Here is a 15,635-nt window from a genome sequence, read left to right on the forward strand (position 1 = left end):
ACAACACAAAACAAAACAAATGCAAAGCTACCAGCAGGCTATGAGGTCAACTACCCACCAGCCCACGCTCAAGGTTCTTTACAGTACCTACAACTTTAGGCACTGAAACCCCCAAATAAATCTGAAAGCCTCAGCAAGTCAAATGGACAGTTGTGTTGCACACATAGCGGAGATATGTTTACCTCAGCTTAACTATGAAAACTTTTACAAAGGCTATCAGATAGAACTTGTTCCTAGGAATACATTGTAACTCTTCTTAAATAGTGTCCTAAACAGAACTAAAACTTCTCAAGGTCCAGGATTATTAAGAAGCAGCTCTCTCCTGCAGTGGGTCTGGCACATTATTACTGGCAGGAAGGGACTGCCCCATGAGGTAAACACAAGGTCCTGATCGCCTTTAGTGAAGGGTACAAGTGACTTAGCAAGTTAAGTCTCAGAGCAAAAATGTATGGCAGCATTATCTCAAGTTGGGCTTTCCCCAGACCCATGGCTTTCTAATGAGCATAACTCCCTAGGGCACAGGTAAAATCTTGTCAGAGCTGAGAAGAGAGCTGAATTCCTGGTATGGTACTGCTCTTTTATACCCAGGTGTAATACCATCAGTACTTCCCAAAGTCTCAAACCATCTACTTCCTTCCATTCAGTAGAACGTTTACAAACATTGGGTTCTCAGGTTGCTGAACCAAACTTAGCACCAGCAGTGTGACATAATTCTCTGGAGGAGAAAGTTCCAGAAGTGCTAGATGGTCCTGCCTCCCCCTTCTGAGTGTCTTGGAAAGGCTTCCCTGCCAGGGACATAAACACAAATCCATTCTCTTTCATCTATACTACACTTCATGCTTGAGACCTCTAATCTTCTCTGGGCTAGGAATTATAGGTTGTTTAAAGAAATTTACAGAAATCAAGTCAATAGTTTCATTGAGAGTCTGAGAGCTCCTCCCATGCGTTAAAGTCCATGCTCTTTAAAACATCTATTTGGGCTGGCTATAGGTTCTCAGATAAGATTGCTGGAAGCTGAGCTCAAGATGAGTAAGATGCTACTGTGGTTTTGTTGCCAGAGGTCACCTTGGGGGAGAATGGCATTTATTGAGTATTTTAACATTTCACTTGTTTTGAAAGCTCTTTCCCTTATATGTTTACGCCTCACTCTGTTCAGGTCTCTGTTCACATCTAACCTTACCAGGGAGGCATTCCCCGGCCACTCCGTACAAATAATTCTGTACTTCTGTCTTTCTCTAATCCCCATCCCCTGGTTTTTTTAAATCACAGCATCAGTTAGCATCTGGCATGCTATTTGTCTATTTTCTGTCTCTATCCGTGAGTATGGCAGTCCTATGAAGTAGATGACTTATCTGTTTTGCACAGGTGCTCTATAAATATTTGTTGAGCGAATGAGTGAAGCGTGATTAAATACTTTAAATATCATATCATTTTAATCGCCTCCATCCTCCAAGTCATGCATTTCCGTCTTCTTACGGCTAGGGGAACTGAGTCTGGTTGTGCACTATACAGAGAGCAGGCCCTGCTTGGGAGCGTGGACTGTGAACCAGGATGCCTGGGCTGGAGTGCAGCTCAGTCACTGCCCCTCTCTGGGACCCTGGGCAAACCACCACACCATTCTTGACCTGAGGCTCCTTGTCTGTAAATGGCATTAATAATAGCAGCATTGCCTCACAGAGCTCTAGTGAGGAACTTATATGTATAAAGACCTTAAACAGTTCATGGCCCAGAGTAGGCACTAAACCAGAGTATTTAAAAACATAAAATCTTAGCTGAGAAACACCCTATAAAAATTACTTTCTCATTCTGATTTCTTACCCATGACCACATCCTGATCATAACCTGGCTTTCTGGGGCCCCTGGTTATGAAGGAAGTGCGGACACAGTTCCTCTGGCCTGTATGACACTGATACGTATTTCTCATCATACGTGAATTAAGCTGTGAGTCTTGTTTAATAGGCTAACAAAATCAGGGTTCTGAAACAATACCGAGGCCGCAGTGTAGCTGAGCAGTTGCTTACTGTCCTCCTAGCCACTTTCCCCAAACAATACTACAACTGTTCGATCAACAGTACCCATAACGCAACCTGCATAACTAACGAGGAGGAAGTGTCCCGGCCGAAGAAATCTTTTCTCTAAACAGCAGAAAGTGGGGAGAGATCATAGGCAGAAGAATATTAAGGCAAAAGGGAGTATTTCGCCAAACAAATGCCCTTGCGCCTGTCCACTCCAGACACTGTTTCAGAACAGCATAGTAACTGTCTGTAGAGACAACCTGCCTGTCCAGGTTTCCCCTGAACCTGGACATGGAAGGTCTCACCGCACAGAGGCCTTTCCCCTCCCGTGAATGGCTGAGCCAAGGCCAACGCCGCGGGCAGCCCGCTGTCCTTTAGCAGCTTCCCCAGGCAACTCCCTCACGTTACCTTGCCCTGATGGTCGTGTTTCATCTCCCAGCCCCTTGGAAGCTCCAGCTGTTTGTTGGCGAACATGTTGAGGAATCCCACGAGATCCCGGTTATGCTGGTAGCGCTCAAAGTGGTGGGTGTCCCGCCGGACTTTGGTGATCATGTGCTTCAAACACGTGTTGTTTGTAAACATGCGGTAGGCACTCTGGGGGACAGAAAGGAGAACCGTGTCAACCCACTTGGGCCTGCAACAGCAACGTGCTCTCCACGCGACATCAGGTGTATGTAGTCGTCCAGTAGGCATAGAAGCTTCCATACAGCTCTAGACTCACACGTGGAAACAGCAGGCTGAGCACAGTATTTTGATCAAAATAACACAGCAAGACAACAGAAAGTAAGGGATCCTCATGGATGATGTCTAGTTTCCTAAAGAACAAGAATGCTTACTGTAGAATCTCATTCCACAGAGGATGTCACGTCCTAAAGTTGGTCTTAGGCAAAAACCGCACAGTCATAGTCACACCAGGTCAAATACAAATATACCATCTCACGGGGAACCCCAACATAGCCAGTTTTCCCTCCAGCACTGGAAGAGATCCCTGGTCTTTGGGTGAGTGCCAGGGAAGCAGCTGTCATACATTTAGCAGCTAAGTTGCGCAGGAAAAGTGCTTGGCCATATATCTGAATATCAGAGTATTTGCAATGGGTTGAGTTGCTCTCCCTGAGAGTCAAATTCAACTGAGACCACACAGATAAAGTTTTTTCATCTCACACCTTCTTCCAGGCATAATCTCAATGAGTGGAATGGCAGGCAGAAGTGCCGGGGCTGTATACATGATTTTTTTTCTTGCTTTTTTTTGGTGTGTGTGTGTGTGTGTATTTGTGTATATGTATATATGCGTGTGTGTATATTGAATTTATACAGTTGAAATGCACATTTAATAAAACCCCACTATACAACCACACAAAACAGTGACTATCTTGTGAAAAATGTTATAGTCTTCATCTCTATGATACTTAAACAAGATTCCAGAAATTAGCCATAAGCCATGGGCTATCCACATATAAGTCAGTCAACAAAATGTCCATTGTGTAATATTACGTGTCAAGAAGTAACTGTATGGAACTATTTCCTTGCATTATCAGAAAGAATATGATAGTCATGAAATTGATATGGTTGTGAAGGATCTATTCCGGAATTCTATTCTTCTCAGATAGATTAAATGGATTCTTCTTACCTTTAGCATCCCAGTGCCACTAGACTGAGTCTGGAGGCCTTCAGGCTAACTTTGTGGTTCTGTTATTTGTTTCATTTTAAGGTAGACCAAAGCAAACCCAAAAGAAACCAGGATCTCTGGAAATGATTTCATTTTAATAAACATTTACTGTCTTTGCTATGCCCAGTACTGTCGTAGTTATTGAGGATGAAAAATGAATGAGTATGAGGACAGTTAACATTGCTCTTGTCTGTCCAGGATCCCCTAACATATGTCATGTTCTGGTCAAAGTATTTATCGATGATGTCAGTCCTTCTAGAGCTTTCTTCCCTTTGGCACAGTTATCATAGCAACTGGTGATATTTGAAATGGTGGTGGCTCCCCAGTCTGGGTCCCTGGGTCCCTGAGTAATTACAGGGATCAGAGAACCTTGATGACCCAATTTGGGATGAGAAACAGACCTTTGTCAGCTTAAGCCACCAAGATCTGTTAGTTTCTGTTATTGATATATAGACTAAACTATATAAGACAACTTTTATATAGTTTTTCCGATTGATTCCATCATTATATATTTTTTACTAAAATATTTTTGTCCCATCAAAACAAAAGACAAAAGTAAGAGAGGGAGGGAGGAGGTAGGAAGGAAGGAAGGAAGGAAGGCCGGCCGGCCACACTAACTATCCTCAGAACACCAGTGCACTAATTCCTTAGCACACCTGAGTATAAAACACTTTGAGCTTGTATTTCAACCTGACAGTCTGAGAGGAGGATTTGATGGCTGGGAGCAATGGCGAGGTTCAGGGCACAGTGCACTGCCAAGACAGGCAAGCCGACGCAGGGGCTCCGGGCAATTAGAGAGCATGAGAGAATAGGAAAGTGATATCATGAAAGCAGAGACGGAGACTAATAAAAGAAGTTGGAGGTTGTCAGAGACGAACGTTAGCTAACTAATAGTTTAGCCTGTGGCTGACCCCGCCTTGGGGTTTTATGCACAATCAGCAAGGATCTGCTTTTTGCATTTCGCTCTGTGCTGCCGATGTATTTTCACAGAAGCCGCTGCAAGCTTAGAGGCCCAAGACCACACCAGCTCGAGTGGCAGTTGGCAATGAACTTTCAAGCCATACTCCCCAGTCAGTCTCTTTGGGGCACGTTACTGCAGGATAATTCTGTCAGATAAAGCATTATATTAACTGTTGTTCCAAAGAGGCATATCTCTTGGTCCCTCTGATTTCTTCTCCCCACCCCATTAATCTAAGTAAATAGGCCACATCCTGATTCTTTATCTGGAGCACCAGAAATGTTCCTCATTCTACTAAAGAGAAGGAGAACTTCATTAGGGCAAGAAGTAGTAATTAGGTGAAGGAACCTGTCGCAGCCCTAGGCGTGAAGTGAAGTAATTCCCCGGGGTTGCACAGCTCTGCGCTCAGGAGTCTTAAGGCCAGTCTTATAATTAATTGCAACCTTTCATTTTCCTCCTCTCCTCTCAGTAAGATACGTCACATAGTGCCAAGTCTGAGTGGGGTGGAAAAAGCCACCTACCAAAGCAAAGTAAGTGCAAGAAAGATTTCTTATCAGTAACCAGCAAATGATCTTTGGAACCATAGCTTTTTCAAGTCTGAACATGCACAGACTGTAAGTGTCCATACAAAACCTGTAAGGCAAATGGGAACATCCCTTCAGACTGCTTAATTTCTATAAGGAAAAAATAAATATATATAAACATATAAACATATTTATGTATGTATTTATGTGTATACACATGACATGTATACACATATGCATGTTCATATGTTTTTATACATATGTTTATTCTATTTTTTGTTTTTAAATATATACCATTTTGGATATATATTTATATATGTAACTACATATGTGTATGTGTGTGTGTGTATATATGTATATATATTTCAGAAAGAGTATTTATAGTCCAGTTCATATGGAACCATAGTGAAGATTCTAGTCACAGCCCTGTCACTCATGGACAGAGACAAAGAAAATCATTTACTCTCTGCCTCAGAGATTAAATCTTTGTTCACCTGCAACATGGGATCATAGTAACTGCCCCGCTTTCCTCACAGGCACGTGAGACTCAAGCCCAGTGAAACAAAGGATGTAAAACAGCTTTGAAGAAGTAAAAATCACTATAAAAATACAGAGTAGAAGTAAGTAAAGGGATATATGAGGGATTATACCTACCATACCTATGTTAAAACAGATGAATGATAGCAGCAAAATTGTTTTCTACTTTTGAGGTCTTTGAAGATAATGGGCCAGCATCCCACTTTCTATGAACTAAAGAAGGTTTTCATAACCTTTCATTAATTATGTCACAAGCCCTGTGTTAAACCCCGAGGATACAGAGATGAGCACAGCCTCATCATTCAGAAGGACGGGAAGGGACATTATAGGAAAAGGTGGGAGGAAGAGTTTCCCCGGAGGCAGAAAGTAGAGTTTGGAAATCAAAGGGCACAGAAGCAGTGAAAATACTGAAACACAGAGTGAACCGGCAGAGCAACCAATGAGAGCGTCCCAGCACTCGGGAAACACTAGACAGGTAGGATTCGACGACAAGAGCTTAGTCTTCCAGGAAGCAAATACTGGCAAAGCCGTGGGAGAAGAGAAAAGAGGCATTTTGTTCTCCCTCGGTGGTTCTGTGGTCCTCACTGGGTGAGGGGTTTTCGGTGTTTGGGTTGTTGTTTTGTTTTGGACTTACAGAAAAAGATGTAGTAAATGGATGTGACTTTCTACCTGAAACCAAAGTAGATTAGGAAAAAACAAACGCGCCCTGTTTCATCACAGGATAAAATCTCGTGGTAACGCACGGAATGGTCTTGTCTGGAAGCGGCTGCATATGGAGTCACCGGGAGAACCGGAAGAGCTGACGACGGTTAACAGTAGATGGAACGACCGCCTTCAAACGATCTCTCGTGTGATTGAAGAGGTCCCCTTTGCTCCTGCTTCTCTACTCCAAAGCTCCTCTCCTAGCCTTATTCTTGGTTGCGTCCCATTTTCCGGGCAAGAAATGAGCATCTGATGGTTGAGCGAATGATCAACCGAACTTCTTTACTGGAATTCTGTTAAAATAACATTCCTTTGAGCTTAATGTGTTTTGTTGGGTTGAGTGTCTTGAGGTGTTAGAAATGAAAAATACTGAGAGGAGTTGAGGGGAATGTTAGTGCCATTTGGCAGCAGAATGAGAATATTATGTAAAATACTCATTTCTTATCAACCAACCACAGTGCAAATAGTACTCCTTTTTTCTCCTTTCTTTCCTTTCCTTTCCTTTTCTTCCTCACTCTTTCTTTCCTCCCTCCCTCTTTCTTTTCTCTTCTCTTCTCTTTTCTTTTTCCCTTCCTTCCTTCCTTCATTTCTTTCGTGTTATAGGGACCATATGTCCAGGATCACCTGGCCCAGTCTTGATTTCATCTAATCTTGTTCTGCGCAATAACATAGGTAAGTACATCAAAGCTAAATAAAATTTGTCTTTCGTATTTCATAAATCCTACATCAAGAATAGGCATACTGAGGGGTGCCTGGGTGGCTCGGTCAGTTAAGCATCTAACTCTACGTTTCAGCTCAGGTCTTGATCTCAGGGTCATGGGATGGAGCCCACCCACCCCACTCAACAGGGAGTCTGCTTGTCTCCTTCTTCCCCTCCCCCACTTGCATGTGTGTGCATGCACGCAAACTCTCTCCCTCTCTTTCAAATAAATAAATAAATCTTTAAAAACAAAATGAAATAAAAAGAATAGGTATTCTGAATCCTCATGTTTCTCTCTCATGTCTCTCATGTTCACAAGGGAGCAGATCTGAGCATTCGTATACCTTATTCACAAAACAAAATTTATTATAAACAAAATCAAGTAACATTGTTTCCATAAAATGTATGCAGGGATATGAAAATAGCCCTGTTTTACACAGTCTGTATTTTTAATCATAAGGGATTTTACATTATTTTCAGCTAGCTAAAGAGTAAAATGGAGGGAAAATTTAACTTATTAGCAAAACTAGTTGTAAACTATCAATTCATCTATTTTGCAATAGCAGGAATTCCTGGCTTGTAAGAATATATTTATGTATTTTTGAATAATTTTTCCCCTTTAAATACCAAGGAGCTTAGATGGTAGAATTAATGTATTTCTACAGCTTAATAAAAGCTAGAATAACAATTTTTGGCATGTATGTTGGAAACATTATTCAGTTACATATTATTAGGAGACATATTTATGTATTACATTAATTAGACAAACACAGGCATACCAACTCTAAAAGATATGACACTAATAATTAGATCTTGAGTTTTCAGAAATTGTTTATGAATACAATTTTGGAAGAAATCTGATCATACCAGCAGAGGGCAGTAGTATATACCTTAAGCAAACACAAGGCAAAAAAAAGAAAACAAAATACAAAAAAACAATATTTTAAGTTTTCCTTTAGAGTTATTACAACCATATATCTACTTAATTTCATTATTTTCAATAAAAATGATTAAGTTACTGTTACATAAAATCTATTTTTTATGACTCTTTTAATATAAACTGATTATCTTCAAGTCATAAAAAGACAGAATTAGGAAGGCTTTTAAATAAATATACTCCTTTTGGTTGAACATTTCCAATAATATAAACAGGGAGTCTACTGAAACAGTTATGGGTAATAAACAATTCAAGCAAAAAAAAAGACTAGAAAATAAATCTTAAAATAAGAAAATCAAATAAAAGTTTATCTCATAGCATTTTGTTACATAATCTAGGAAAAAGAAGAGATTCCATCAAGTAATACCCTCTACAAAAAAAACAACAAACTGTGGAACTTATTCCCATAAATTCTACCTTGAGATCATCAGCAAGGTAAATCCAGCTACTTTAATTCCTGCCACAGAGAAGTCAGGGAAATAAGGCTTCCTAAACCCAACAGAAATCCGATCTCACACAAATGTATACATGCACAGCGTGAGATCTGTGTGGCCAGTAATGAAGGCAGTTCAGGTAGGAAAAAAAAAATTAAAATGCTTTAGAGAGAATACTTTAGAATCAAGACTGGCTTCCCAGCAAAAGATGTTTTGAAATCATGCCCAAAAAAGGGGAAAACAATGAAAACATGAAGACAAAAGAAACAAAAAACCTTTAAGTTGCTGAGTATCTTTACACTGTTAAAATCTGTTATTTGTCCAACGTCCAGATGTGTTACCATTGTGACAAAAGCAGTGAGGTCATTAAACACAACATCTTTTATTCTAGGAATTCCAAAGCTACAGGTCATAGACCAGTTGCATCAGAATCACTTAAGGAACCAACCAACCAACCAAACAAACAAACAGATGGTTGGGGCCTCTCCAGACCTAATGAACCAGGATCTCTAAGAGCTGGGAATCAAGAATATGCATTTATTTATAGAACTTGACCAAGTTTAAAAGCTACAGCCTTTACCACAACCCAACAACTGTGACTCCAGCCTCTACTTGAAACACTGTAGTGATGAGGAAGTTGCACCCAAGAAGGCAGTCTGCATGGACAACCTGGTGAGGTCATATTGGTAGCTTAAAATTAGCTATAGTTGGGAGTATTAACATTACAGAAATCAGTAAATGCAAACCAGGCCTTGATATTATTCTGCCCAGGATAGGTGTGGGCAAACTATGGGGCCATGGGCTGGCTGGCTGCGTCTGCAAAGTTTTTTGAGATACGGCCACGTCCACTTGTTTCCATGTTGTCTTTGGCACAGAAGCTGAAAATACATACTTTCTGGGCCTTTACAAAAAAGTTTGTTGGTTTTTTTCTAGATGTCAGGTCTAGACTTAAGAAACTGATAGAGAAAATAAAATGCTAATAATACAGATTAAATTTCACATTGTGCTGTTACGCTGCATACAACATGCCTGCGAGCGTGCCCAAGAAGATATTTAAGTCCAGTATTCAGAAGTTATTATGTGGCTCAAAGAGAAGGTACCACTGAGCTCAGTAACACGGGAGTGTGAAGCTCCAACCTGCATCTTCCCTGCTTCACTGTTGTCTTAACGCTTAACGCAGATGAAAAGATTCATGTTGGAACTACATTTGTCTGTAAACTACAGCTATAGGTTGGCTACTGATGTCAGACTTCAGCAAAAAGCAACAAAAGCATTCTGTGTATTTTATTATTATTTGTAAATTGTGTGCTCTACATCCTTCACTCAGTAAGATACACACACACACACACACACACACACACACACACGCTTTCTCCCACAGCTGTTGTTGAACATTTATCAGCAAACCCCTGAACACTACTATCCAATCAACTGCTCTTTCTGGAAGCCTTTCTTTTCTCTTGTCCCCACCCTCTAAAGTACTAACAAGAATGTCTGCTCTTCCTCCAAAACATGTCCCATATTCATCCCCTTGTCACCATCTCTACTGCTACTGCACTAGTCCCAGCTCCTCCTATGTCTCACCGTGGGCCTTTTCACTTGTGTCCCGAGTGCCAGCCTTGCCCTCTAAAACCTATGTTCAGCTAAGCAGCCAGAGGGAACTTATAAACATTGGCATTACACCCCTATAGGAAATCCCCTTAGAAGAAATCCATTTAAAATAAAGCCCAAACTGTTTGCCAGATCACACCAGCCCTACATTCTGAAGCTCTGCTCACCTCTCTGACCTTATTCTATACCACATCAGACTCATTCAAGCCTTAGAGCCTTTGCTTTACCCTGGCAAGGAAGGTTCTGCTCCCAGACCTCTACCCTACTGGCTCCTGGACATTTTACAAACAGCTTAAATGTAGCTCCCCCAAAGAGGTCTTCCTGTCCACCCCATCTAAAGCAGTGTCTCCAGGAGCTCATCCTTGAGTACACCCTTGTCCCATGTATGATGCCTCATGTCACACTGCACCATTTGAATTAGCTTTTCTGGTTCACTAGTTTGTTATCATAATCCGCTCTGTCCTGTTGACCACTCTATCCCCAGTATGGACTGTACCAGCCAAATCACAGGCATTTAATAAATCCTGGTTGAATGAATGCATGAACAAAGGGACAAACAGATAAGCAAAGGAAAACTTGAGCTATCTGATTTCAAGCCTAAAGCTCTTCCCACCACAGAATGATAATGTTTTACAGTAACAATTGCAAATGTTAGCCCACTGTCCTTTGTATAAGAGCCTTACCCTTTCCCAGAATTGTCCCACATATGAGTCTAGGTCATGTAACCTGGCTTCTGCCCACCTTCCCAGGCTCAAACTTGACTTTCAGTGTGTCCTGGGCCCTACAGCCACCAACTGTCACCATCCAGTGCTATTACAATATATTGGCTGTATTTCCTAGGCTATAGATTTTAGTCCCATGATTCGGTCATTCCATCACTGGAAGCCTGTATCTTACGAAAATTTAACTTCTCTGCTTCAGTTTCCTTATCTGGAAAAATGGAAATTTCATCTGACTCCTAGGTGTATTGGGACCAAATGGGTTAGAACATACATAGTGCTTAACACAGACCTTGGGATGCACTTAGTGCTCAGTAAACAGCTCTTCTCATTCTTACAATTCATTATGCAAACCAGGATAATTTCCTCTGGCCTGCCCCTCCGTCCGCCGCAGACTCTCAGATTCGGTACTCACAGGGTTAGAATGCAGCACGGTGAAGAACTCTGGGCTGATGAGGAACTTCACAGGGGGAGACTGTAACAGCAACGTGAGCCTGGATCTAGAGGTAGAGTGGGGCAGGACGTTCTCCCGCCGGAAATCTGGATGGGGCAGACCACAAAGGCTTTCAGGGAAACCTTTCCATGTAGTGGAAACATATCTATTCACTTCCATCTATGTTTTAAAAGAGCCAAAGAATAGCTACATCATTTACTATTATTTTCATCCTCCAAACACTCTTTGCTTCCATGTAAATTCACAGATAAGACCTGACTGGAATGGAATGGAGTACTTCTAGCCACTATTAACATGCATGCATAGATGTTTTAAGTGATCAGATTCAATCATTTTCCTCTATCTTACACATCTAGAGATTAGTTATTTATATTCTATCTGGTTTTGTGATTCTTCTCTTAGCACTAGTAAAAAGTCGAGGATTAGAAGAGGTCTCTGGTGAATTCTCTTATTTGCACTGGATTACCAGATCTTACTGAAGATAAAAGTTCACTAAAAGAAAAACCTCATCTGTTGGAGATCCTTATTATTTGTTTTCTACTTTTGTGAGATTACAAACCAAACCAACCCACATGCTCTCACCTGCACTGACTTGGTGAAAGTCAGCTTCCTCCGCTGCCCCATCGATAGCATTGGTATTTTCCTCAGGCCTCTCGTTCGTCATGGTTCTGCGGATACTCTGGTACCTAAAATCAGTAGCCTAGCATTACATCACAGCAGCCTCCAAAATTACGGACCCAACCGTTCCTCTAGGGCCCAGAAATTTCAGCTATCTTCTCAGCCTCAGCCAAAATTTCTTCCCCTAACTTTATACCTTTATCCACTCCCTGACCTTCTGGGCCATCTGTTGTTTAAGTAAATTACAATGCATTGAATTCCTTCTGTTTGTTGTTTGTGGAACACTTGCCTAACAAAGTAATAAAACTGGGGAAAAAAAAACTGTGGCGCTCAATCAAAGAAAATTAAATTCTTACATTGTGAAAGAAAAGAACTTTTTATTTCATAGCCATTAATTTTCACAAAAGAATGACATTTAAAAAGCTTAGTTGATAATAAAGATGTATGATGAATAGAGATTCTAGGTATTTAGAAAGATATTTGGCTTCATATTTTATACACACACACACACTCTCTCTGTTTTTACTAAAAATCAATGCCTTGGGTTGGCGAAAAGGGTCGTCATTACTTATTTCCTTTCCGGTTTCCAAACAAGTGGTGTATGCCTGTGGTTCTTATTTTTAAACCAAGAGAAGTTCAGTGAAGTCTATAAATCCAAAGAGGTACCAGCTACATGTTCATGACAGGTCACCCACCGACGAGAAAGACAACCATGTTTTCTTCTGCCACCCACATGAGCATAAGGCCAACCACGCGACAGCCAGAGCTGAAATGTCCATCCTCACCTCCGGTTCAGCTGCTCCATCTGCTGTATGGAGTTGGACCTCTGCAGCACCTGGGGGGCCGGGGGCGCCGTCGGCCGCTGCCACGTGGTGGTTCGGTTGACGTGATCCACGTAGAAGATCCGGCCGTGGCTGTCGATGCGTGCCTCCCAGTCTACACCATAGGAATGCACGGAGAGTGGTTAGAGGAGGAGCAGAGGCCGTGTATGTGGTTCATGAACTCCAGCACGGGTTTTCCCTGACGTGCTAGAAACTGGGGCTAATAACACACGTCTCACCGCATCACCAGGCACCTCCCTCAGTCTACTTCAGGATCTGCTGTGATCAGTTAAAAAACATACCCCGTGTGTGGAATACCCCCATTTTAAAGGATCTCTCAGTGTAGAGAATCCTTCCAGACCTGTCCACAATGCCCATCTTCATGTGTGAGCGCCAATGTTTCAAAAATACAGGTTGTTGGTATCAGAAGACTTTGAAATTGATGTCAATGACTGTTTTCACCAAAAACTGATTTTCCTCTCTCTTTTCTTCCAGCATGAATGAAAGTAGAGCTGGAAGCTTCCAAGTGCATATTTATATACAATTCTGGTAAATGTAGTCTTCAGAAGAAAGTAATGCTAGCCCAGTCATCAAATAGTGTCATAATCTACAAATTTCCATTTGCACTTTCCCAAAGATGAATACATTTTCAGAACAAGAGTGATTACTTGCCTCCAACCTCAAATAAATACAACATTTTAAAGTATTATTTAATTTTATGTTTAAGCAATCTCCTTGATTAAGTCTGTTCACCTTTGTAAACAAATACATAAGTGCGTGTTCAGTAGAAACAGAAAGCAGAATGATCTCTAGACTCAGACAGACTTCCTCTGAGACCCTCTAAAGGACCATTCTCCTATCAAAATACACAAGGCATGAGCTGATCTTTGCAAAAGGCAAAATTTTGAAAATGACTGTAGTTGGGAAGTACAATTTATATACAATATACAAAAACTGGTTCAGCCAGTTACATGTCCAAGTCCGGATTTCAGCTCAGGCATGATCTCAGTGTCGTGGGACTGAGCCCCACATCGGGCTCCACGCTGGGTGTGGAGCGTGCTTTGTGGAGCCTGCTTGGGATTCCCTCTGCCGCTTCCCACCCCCACTCACTCACTCACTTTTTCCCTCTCTCTCTCAAATAAATAAATCTTTAAAAAATAAAACAGATATCTACTCCTTAACCAGCTAAGTGTTTATACATTTCTATTTCTGTGTAAAATGTTTTTTGAAATTAATAAGCACTTTTCTCCTTAGCAGCTCAGTTGTTTCAAAACTCCCCATGTCATCACATGGCTAATCAAGAGACACTATGGGTCGGTGTAACCCTGCAGACTAGGAGGAAGGTGCGTTGGCTGCTGACCACCTATGGCATTTACTCTGGCGGTGAACAGAGCAGGTATTCTAATGCAGTTCTCAGGATTGGAAGGCCCTGAATGGTAGAGCCTAGCCAGCAGCAGCTGATCACTGAGGGCTGCCTCAGTGGAGGGCTGGGGGTGGAAAGATCTGTTTTTGTTGATCCCAGCACATGGTAATTTATAACAAATGGCAAGAGAAAGAAAAATTGGGCTGAGAAAAAGCACGACACATACAAAAAAGCAAATCAGTGCCACTCATGCTCCAAGGTAACACAGACTCACAACGAACCAGCCTGCCAAATCTGAATTCTTTGGACACAGTCGCAATCCCGTCAGTGAGCCACTTCCAAAAGACCTCTTGATCAGCCTGCCATAAGCTGACAAATAGGAACTCCATTAGAGCATTTTCAGGAACGATTTTCCAAAAATCCTTTGATCTATTCCATTGTTTTGCTCTGCTCTTTGCATACTTTCCCATCTCAAAGATTTTGGAACCAATTACTCCATCTCATTAAAGCCAGGATAACTCAAGCACATAGTATATGCAACTCAAATGCACAAGAAAACAAAGGGCCATTTCTTTCCCCAAAAGTGTCTACAGTAGCTTTTAATTTAAAAAATGTAGAATTGGTCAATTAGGGATAAAAACAGAATAGAAACCAACTAAAAAAAGTAGAAAGAGAGGGGCTGCCAAGCTCCCAAGATAAGTTTATAACTCAAATTTGGCTCTAAGTTTTCTGGCAGTTAAAGCAGAAAAGAAAACACTATTGTGGCATACTTTCCATTTTCTGACAAAAAGTAAAAAATCTTCAAAGAAAGAACTTTTTCCTTGAACAAACTACATAGGAATTTACCCCACAGAATATGGTCTCTATAAAGGCCATATGGGTAACAAAATAGGTGAGGAGGGAGAGTGGGGAATCTCCACATATATTTACCACTATACGTTACATATAACATGAACTGAAAGAACAAGTAATTTCAATAACATAAAATCATAACAAAGAATGATTCTTGTGGTCACTTCCCACAAACTCCAGGAATAACCTTAATGTGTTTCAACAAAGACATCGCTGTGTGCGATGAGAATAAGAAAATTAGGTCCAAAAATCTGCTTTCAAAGAACGTGGAACATTGGATGCCCATTAAGACTAGCCCTATCAGATGTCCTACCTGTACACTGAAGTTACTTAAGATCCCATAAAGAGAAATGCTGTCTTGTTGATTTCAAGTGGACGCTTAGCATTAGGTTGGAAAGGCTGTTCTGTTGTTGGCTCTTACCCAAGTGTACCCTTCCATCCAAAGACAGTAGAGGTGTCTGTAGGAAGATCAGCTCTCTAATTTATCTACCAAAGTTTCCTTGCAGGGTGGAGAGAGGTGGGTATGGTTTCTTACACATTTTTATACAGGGCCTAGTTTATTCTTGGTACAAGTAAGCATATGAGAACTCACGGCCCAGCATCAGAGTTCTTTCAGAAACCATGATAAAATCAGGCAGGATTAGAAGACTAGGAACTTGGCATTGACTTCCTTGTCTTGCCATATTGTAAAATGGGGTGTATAATCAGGGCACAATGCGTCTGA

General features: G+C 41.2%; 1 protein-coding gene across 3 annotated transcripts in view; it reads right to left on the minus strand.

Annotated features, from left to right (window-relative positions):
• The window catches only part of HECW2 (HECT, C2 and WW domain containing E3 ubiquitin protein ligase 2), a 363,970-nt gene that overhangs the window by 94,493 nt on the left and 253,842 nt on the right, over window positions 1-15,635 (minus strand). For all 3 annotated transcript variants that reach the window (XM_047720962.1, XM_047720963.1, XM_047720964.1), the window contains 4 exons: window positions 12,661-12,811; window positions 11,840-11,943; window positions 11,219-11,343; window positions 2,424-2,609 (listed from right to left, as the gene is read on the minus strand). In XM_047720962.1, the coding sequence (XP_047576918.1) occupies window positions 2,424-2,609; window positions 11,219-11,343; window positions 11,840-11,943; window positions 12,661-12,811 (566 nt within the window). The remainder of the gene's footprint in view (window positions 1-2,423; window positions 2,610-11,218; window positions 11,344-11,839; window positions 11,944-12,660; window positions 12,812-15,635) is intronic.

This window comes from Lutra lutra, chromosome 3, assembly GCF_902655055.1.
Source record: "Lutra lutra chromosome 3, mLutLut1.2, whole genome shotgun sequence".
Classification (NCBI taxonomy): domain Eukaryota; kingdom Metazoa; phylum Chordata; class Mammalia; order Carnivora; family Mustelidae; genus Lutra; species Lutra lutra.